Source organism: Oryzias melastigma, linkage group LG17 (assembly GCF_002922805.2).
Source record: "Oryzias melastigma strain HK-1 linkage group LG17, ASM292280v2, whole genome shotgun sequence".
Taxonomy (NCBI): Eukaryota; Metazoa; Chordata; class Actinopteri; order Beloniformes; family Adrianichthyidae; genus Oryzias; species Oryzias melastigma.
Window position 1 is genome coordinate 28,287,475 of NC_050528.1, and position 8,535 is coordinate 28,296,009.

Sequence of the window (8,535 nt, forward strand, 5' to 3'; positions counted from 1 at the left end):
GGGGGCCGGATCCGGCCCTCCGAGTAATTCTATCCGGCCCTCCGGGTAATTCCAGATCATTTTATTTTATTGTTATTAATGGTCTGATTTTATCTTGCACTCATTTCTAACTTGTATAATTTTGACAAAATATATTTTTATGGAGAGTAAAATATTGAAAGTTATTTAAGGTTTAAGTTGATTTATTCTGGAATAATATTCCTGTCTGTTTATTATTCATAATTATCTTAAAAGTTACAGTTTAAAAGTTTTAAAAATCGGCATTCTGCTAGCTTTCTGGACTATTTTTGGCATTTACTAAGATTTTTTAGGCTATTTTGGAGTTTAGCTAATATTTCAGCTACATCCTAGCAGTTTTGGCTCATTTAGTCTTTTTTTCAAGTTTTTTTTTAGGCTGTCTTGAAGTTAGGTAAATATTTACACGCTAGCTGTTTTATTCTCTAACTAAGGCTCTTTTTTTGTTTTTCAGGGTGTTTTGGAGTTTAGTTAATATTTCAGCTATATGCTAGCTGAATTTTTTTTGTGTGGCTGTTTTGAAGTTATGCTGATATTTACACTCCAGCTGTTTTGACTAATTTCAATTTTTTTCAGTTTTTTTAGGCTATTTTGAAGTCTAGCTATCTTTTTTAGCTACATGCTAGCTGTTTTGGCTAACCTAAGTTTTTTTTTTTTTAGGCTAATTGACATTCAGTTAATATATTAGCTATCAGCTTCAGCCTTTTCAGCTATTAGCTTCAGTGTTTTTAGCTATCAATTTCAGCATCTCAGTGACCTAAAGTGTGTTTTGGATTGTGACCCCGTGAGCGACTGAGTTTGACGCCCCTGCTTCAGGGATAATGGCAGTCTGCAGGACTCACATGCCACCTTGGAGGATGATTAAAAGTCCTGCTGCAATAAAAAGTCACAGATGAAAAGGAGCAGGTAGACGTCTGCCGGGGCGGTCCAGACTGACCTAATTTCTGCTGCTGCCATCAGCACTGGAACTGTATGCTGCATGAACTATTAACCTTGGCCTCGGATCAAGCATCTGGCATGTGCACAGCACACTGCAATAATATGAAAGAGCATGTAATAGCTGACTTATTTAAGATGAAATAAGGTTACTCGTCCATATAGGGGGGCAGAGGGAGCTGCTTTTATAGTTAAAGCGGAGGAACCCCAGCCTGATTTATGACAGCGAAATGCAGACTTTTGTCACTTTCAGCATCGTTTTGAAAACACAAAAAGGGCGGGTAACCTGGATGATATCACTCTATGAATTCCTCTCATGTATGAGCAGCGTAACACCTCATGCTCTGCTGGAGGCTGGTTGGTAAAGGAAGTAGCTTGAGTTTGTTCAGGTCACCTTGTAACTGCAGGGTGGCATGTTACATAAGCTAGTCTGGTCAGATTCACTCCAATGCAAGAAACTGTCTGCAGAAATGAACAGATTCATAAATATAATAGCTGAATTTCAATCATTTGACTTCATATTTAAGATCAAATTGGATTCATCTACTAATAATGTGTTCTTTAAATAATCAACTCTACATCCTGACTGGGCATTTCCAACAACTGTCAGGCTTGTTTTCCTTCTTTGCTCATCTTTAAAAAGGTTAGGGTTTGCTGACATCATAAATCTGATAACTGCATTTCACTCTGCTTTCAGAACCTACATTTTACTCAGCTGGTAAAAAACACACTCACAATGGTAAAAAAGCATCATCAAAACCTGAAACCTTTGTTCCTACCTGGAATTTCAATTCAATTCAATTTTATTTTAAAAAGTTAGCGGTCCTTGGCATCCGTGATCTCATAAAAAGGGACGTTGCATTGACCACACATGTCAAAGTCATTACATCAGGCCCTCCAGATCATTTTATACTAATATTAACGACCCGATGTTATCTAGAATAATTGTGACAGGATATACTATCTCACGAAAGTGAGTAACCCCTTACATTTCTGCAGATATTTATTTATATCTTTTTCATGGGACAACACTGCTGAAATGAATTTTTGACACAATGAAAAGTAGTCAGTGTCCATCTTGTATAGCAGTGTAAATGTATTTTTTCTTCAAAATAAATCATAATAGAGGCATCAACAGCCAAACCCCTGGCAGCAAAAATGAGGTGTGTACTCACTTTTGTGAGACACTATGTTTAATGAAGAGCAAAATCTTTTGGGATATTTATAAGTTCAATTTTTTAAATAAAATGACATACAAGTAAAGACATCTGAAGGCTTTATTCTTTTAACATTTACTTTATTACTAACTTGTATATTTTGACAAAATATATTTCTATGGAGACAAAAAAATTTAAATTTATTTAAGGTTTAAGTTGATTTATTCTAGAAAAACATTCTTGCCTTTTTATTATTCATAATTATGTTAAAATGTTACAATTTTATAGTTTTAAAAATTGCCATTCTGCTAGCTTTTTGGACTATTTTAGCATTTACTAAGATTTTTGAGGCTACTTTGAAATTTAGCTAATATTTCAGCTACATGCTAGCTGTTTTGGCTGATTTAGGCTTTTTCAGTTTTTTAGGCTATTTTGAATTTAAGCTATTTTTTCAGCTACATTTTAGCTGTTTTGGCTAACCTACGTTTTTTTGTTTGTTTTTTAGGCTAATTTGGCATTTAGCTAATATTTTAGCTGGCTATCAGCTTCAGCGTTTTCAGCTTTTAGCTTTAGCGTTTTCAGCTATTAACTTCACCGTTTTCAGCTATTAGCTTCAGTGTTTTTATCTATTAACTTCAAAGTTTTCATCTACTAGCTTCAGTGTTTTCAGCTATCAGCTTCAGTGTTATTAGCTATCAATTTCAGCATCTTCAGGTATACACAATATTTCTGCCTATTTTTATTCATATTTATGTTAAAAAAGTTTAATTTTTAAAGTTTAAACGCTTTAATAATTTCGTTTTATTACATGTTCAATAAATGTCTGCCCTGTTCAGCTCGTCAAGACCCACTGGGTGTTTTGGATTTTGGCCCCCTTTGTGATTGAGTTCTACACCCCTGACATGGACTGACTGAACATCAAGGTTCTTACTACTTTCAAATCTTTCTGATTAAACTCTGGTTCTATTCTGGACCCTCAAAGTCTTTGTGGTTTCTGGAAAACCAGAGTACATTCCCAGGAAATCCAAAGTTTGTTATTCCAGCCGAGAATACGACACACTTTCTGATTATGTGGCGGTTCTCCTTCTGTTTTGGGTCCTAATAAATATGCTTTGTAGAGCCAGAAGGTGAATGAAAAGACACATTTTTTTTTTTACTTTTATATGAAAAATTACACTCATAAATAACCCAAAAGATTTTAATCTCCATAAAAGATATCCTGTTAAAATGATCCAAATTTAAACATGCTGTCGAACAAAACAAACAAAGCCTGGAAAAATAAAAGTTCAGTTTTCTTTGCTATCTGTTTTGTTGTCTGGCTGTTTTACTCTGTTTTGCCCTTAGTTATTTTATCTGGTTATGTTTATATTTTTCTGCACCATGAGTGAGATGGAGGGAGAAGATGAATGCTGTTTTAACCCTTTTACTGCCTACTCAACTAAATGGTAAAACACTTTTAGAAAACGTACTTTTAAAAACATTGATCGTGAGTAGGTCTGCCACAAATGCTGATTTTAAAAGTTGACTAAGTTGGTAATTGATCCCTAATGACATCACACTACCTACCACTACATCTGCTGCACTGAGACTATTTTATGTGACACTGGGTGTCTTTTATTTTGAAAGGACGTCATATAAACTTCTGTCAAAGGTTGAAAACATTATCGTATTTTGTGGAGACCAATTACATTTTTTAGGGGTGAAATTAGTATTTTGTGGGGACAAATTAAATGCTTTGCATGAATAAATTTGTATTTTGTGGGTAAAAAATAGTGGCACAAATAAGTATTTTGTGGGAACAAATAATTATTTTTGTAGAAAAAAAATTGTGTTTTGTCAGCAAAAATTACTATTTTGTTGGCACAAATTGGTATTTTCAATGCACAAAGTTGTATTATTCTTTTTCCATAAATGAGTGCTTTGTGGGCAAAATTTAGTACTTTGTAGAAAAAGCTCTTTGGGGGGTATTTTATGAGCAGAAATAAGTATTTTGGGGAAAAGGGTTATTTTATCTTTGTGTTCACGTTTCATTTCTGCCACCCCCCCACCAAAAATAAAACAAACAAACAAACAAACAACTGTTTAAGTATATTATCATAATTGTAAAAGGTGTCGTAAGATTTTGTGGCTCCTACTAGGTTGTGGTCTGTAAGAATTGACCCCTTAAAGTGTTATAAGTTGCAGATCTATGCAATAAGATTCAAAGATTCAAATACTTTTTATTGTAACTGTCAGGAACAGTTAAATAAGCAGTCAGCAGTAGAACAAAAACATTTTTTAAAATTGATTTAGTCTTGATGGATAGTTAAAGGGTTAAAAAGAAAGCCTAGATCATAAAACTGATCTCTCAGCCTCCAGGTTCCGGCCCCCGGGCCTTGACCTTGACTCATGTGACTTAAGGCATTTAACAGTAGCTCAAAAACCAGTGTGTGACGCTGAACCTTAAACTGTTTATAAGAAACCTTCCATGGTCTACATGTCAGTGGGATGAACTTGTCAGAAAGTGGTGGTGCTGGAGGACCTAAAATGCAGGAGACAAGTCATGGTGATAGTCAGGAACATAAAACACTTAATAAATTAACCAAACCGTGACAAAAACCAAGGAGAAACAAAAATGGTGACTGAACAGAACAGATGACTCGACAAGGAAGAACTGAAAGACGAATACTTAAATAGACTGAGGGTAATTAAGTGAAGACAGCTTTGAATCTTGAGGAACAATTCAAAACAGAACATGACTAAAACCCGTAACAAAAACCAAACCGAGGACTGAAATGATGCTGTGGTCTCTAGTTGGTTCAGAGAGTTGCTTCCCAACAGCAACAGGAAACAAAAAGAGTTTCAATGTAAACTCTGATTCCTGAAGGTCTATAAATGGTAAACTCCAGCATTGGGCCTTCACTCACTCCTTTGCTGCCCAGCATGTTACGCTCATGTGGGTACAAAGAAAGCTCTCCACATAAACGTGTCAATCCCAGGCATGTGAAGGAGCTGAAGTTGAAGGGTCTGCTGGAGGTCGGTATGAAAAAGGCTCCAGGGCTTCGCTCAAATTGTCTCTTGCATCCTTTGCATGAGAGCTGGCAGACAGAGCGGACAGCAGTTTTCAGAAAGACAGGCTGAAAATAAAGCTGCTCTGTGTCTGGCTGTGAAGGTCAGACAGAAAAAGAACAGTGCTCAACTCCCAAACTGAGCAATGTCTACAATAGAAAGCCAATTAGTTTACAGGTACACTTCTACTGACGTTGAGTGTAATTGTTTTATGATTCCTCTTTCCACTGTGTGCTCAGTTTGCAGGTTTCTCCTCGGAGTCTCTGTGTGAAAGGATCATGGACGCTCAGAGCAGCGTTCTGGTGACAGCAGGTACAACATACTTCCTGAAGTTTCCTTGTTGTACCTTCAGACTTGTTAAAAACAGCAGCACCTGGATGTGGTGTGCCGTAGCGAAAGCACCTATAAATGATTGTGTTTGTTCATATGCATTCATCTTTGGCTCTACACCTACATCACACAGATGGTGTTTACAGAGGAGAGAAGCTGATCAACCTGAAGCAGATTTCAGATGATGCTTTGGAGAAGTGTGGAGAAAAGTAAGTCCATTTCCCAGCAACCGGCCGTGTTTACCCTGACTGGCAGAGGATCCAGTCCTCAGAGCATGAGTCACAACACACACACAGTTCAGTCAGCTGTTATCAGAAAGGATAAAGGAACACATCTCTGGGCTTTTAGATTACTAAGGTTTCCAGGCAACATGGAGCACTTAGATTCATCAGGGAAGCCCAAGCTGCTTGTCTCCCATGGCAACTAGAGCCAGTGAGGACAGTAGCTGAGAGGCAGGGCATGCTGGGAAGCATGCTGCCTGCAAGGAGAACACTCAGTATCTGTGTTTTTAAAAGACACGAGATCATGAAAAAAAAAAAAAATCACTCATGGAAAACTCATTACAATTGACAGTTGAAGTGTTTAGAGTTACAATAGCTTTTTTTTTCTTTTTACCTGACAGAGCGCCATGCAGTGTCACAAAATGCCTGGTGGTCAACCACCACGCTGTGCGGACGAAAGGTGGAACTTCATGCAACAAACTACAGGTGAGTGCATCCATCCACCCATCCATCCATCCATCCATCCAAAACCACACCGGCAGTTTACAGCCACAGAGAAACCAAGAATGAATGGAATTTATCATTTGAATAATTTGCCACCTGTACTTGAACCTTGAAGAGAGGGGCAGAACTGTCCACTGGTCACTACCTGGTGGTGAGTTGGATTTGCTGGTCCTAGACCTAAACGTACTCTTTAGCAGATACCGAGGGAGGTTGGAGACATAGAGTCAGAGTGGACCATGTTCTCCACCTCTATTGTCTCGTCTGCTTTCCGGAGGTGTGGTCTCTGGTACCTGTTGCGGCAGCAACCCCCGAACCCGGTGGTGGACACCGCAAGTAAGGGATGCCGTCAAGCTGAAGAAGGAGTCCTATCAGGCATGGCTGGCTTGTGGGACTCCAGAGGCAGCTGACAGGTACCGGCAGTTTAAGCAAGCTGCAGCCCGGGCTGTTTTGGAGGCAAAAACTTGGTCCGGGGAGGAGTTTGCTGAGGCCATGGAGAAGGACTATTGGTTGGCTTCGAAGAGATTCTGGCAAACCATCTGACGCCTCAGGAGGGGAAAGCAGTTTTCTGCAGGCACCGTTTTCAGTGCAGGTGGGGATCTGCTGACCTCAACAGGGGACATTGTCGGGCGGTGGAAGGAATACTTGGAGGATCTCCTCAACCCTGCTGACACGCCTTCCGTTGAGGAAGCAGAGACTGAGGACATTAGGGTGGAACTGTCCATCACCCAAGCTGAGGTCACTGAGGTAGTCAAAGAGCTTCTCTGTGGCAAGGCTCCAGGGGTGGATGAGGTTCGCCCTGAGTACCTCAAGTCTCTGGATGTTGTAGGAGTGTCCTGGCTGATACGTCTCTGCAGCATTGCGTGGCAAACAGGAACCGTACCACTGGACTGGCAGACTGGGGTGGTGGTTCCCATTTTCAAGAAGGGGGACCGGAGGGTGTGTTCCAACTACCGGGGAATCACACTCCTCAGCCTTCCTGGGAAAGTCTATGCCAGGGTACTGGAGAGGAGAGTCCGTCCGATAGTCGAACCTCAGATCCAAGAACAACAATGATGGTTTCTGTCCTGGTCGTGGAACAGTGGAAAAGCTCTACACCCTTTCAAAGGTACTGGACAGTTCGTTGGAGTTTGCTTATCCAGTCCATATGTGTTTTGTGGATTTGGAGAAGGCGTTCGATAGCGTTCCCCGTGGTGTCCTGTGAAGAGTGTTCTGGGAGTATGGGGTCCGGGGAGCCTTACTCAGGGCTGTCCAGTCTCTATACGACCGGAGCAGGAGCTTGGTTCGCATAGTCGTCAGTAAGTCAGACCTGTTCCTGGTGGATGTTGGACTCCGGCAGGGCTGCCCTTTATCACCGGTTCTGTTCATAGTCTTTATGGACAGAATTTCTAGGCACAGCCAGGAGCCAGAGGGGATCTGGTTTGGGGACCACAGGATTTCACAGGATGTTTTTCTGTTGGCTCCATCGAGCCAGGACCTCCAGCATGTATTGGAGCGGTTTGCAGCCGAGTGTGAAGCGGCTGGGATGAGGGTCAGCTCCGCTAAGTCTGAGGCCATGGTTCTCGACCGGAGAAAGGTAGTTTGCCCTCTCTCGGTGGGTGGAGTACTCCTGCCTCAGGTGGAGGAGTTTAAATATCTTGGGGTCATGTTTACGAGTGAGGGAAGATCGGAGCGTGACATCGACAGGCGGATTGGAGCGGCGTCCGCTATTTTGCGGTCGCTGCACCGGTCCGTTGTATTGAAAGAAGAGCTGAGCCAGAAAGCAATGCTCTCAATTTACCGGTCGATCTTCGTTCCAGTACTCACCTATGGTCTTGAGCTCTGGATCATGACTGAAAGAACAAGATCCCGTCTACAAGGAGCTGAAATGAGCTTCCTCTGTAGGGTGGCTGGACGCTCCCTTAGAGATTGGGTGAGAAGCTCGGTCACCCGGAGAGACTTTTAAAAGTTGCCGACCCCTGCTCTAGGGGAAGTCCCAGAAAGGAGCCGGATCTGTTTGTTGAGCCTCTTCCTGTTCCTGTCATCCACTCCCCAGCAGCTTGCTCCATAGAAGAAGGAAGGTGCAACAACATCACGAAAAACTCTTCAAGAGTCCTGCAAACTCTGAAGAACCTTCGTCTCCTCAGCCTCTCTTGCGATATCCAGTCATTTCTCTGGCGGCATTTTGTTGTTGCCAAAAGACAACTGCTGACCGCTTCAGGCCCAGAAGTGGCGAAAAAAATAGTCCAATAAGAAGTAACAGGCATGCCAATGTACTCATAACATGCAAAAAAAGTCTGTCAGTCAAAAACAGGTTAACAGTAAGAGAATAACAAAACACAAAAACA

General features: G+C 41.0%; 1 protein-coding gene across 1 annotated transcript in view; it reads left to right on the forward strand.

Annotated features, from left to right (window-relative positions):
* The window catches only part of acss2l (acyl-CoA synthetase short chain family member 2 like), an 18,581-nt gene that overhangs the window by 4,256 nt on the left and 5,790 nt on the right, over window positions 1–8,535 (forward strand). Inside the window, exons 5-7 of the mRNA XM_024280960.2 lie at window positions 5,396–5,468; window positions 5,620–5,695; window positions 6,109–6,193. Coding sequence (XP_024136728.1) covers window positions 5,396–5,468; window positions 5,620–5,695; window positions 6,109–6,193 — 234 coding nt within the window. The remainder of the gene's footprint in view (window positions 1–5,395; window positions 5,469–5,619; window positions 5,696–6,108; window positions 6,194–8,535) is intronic.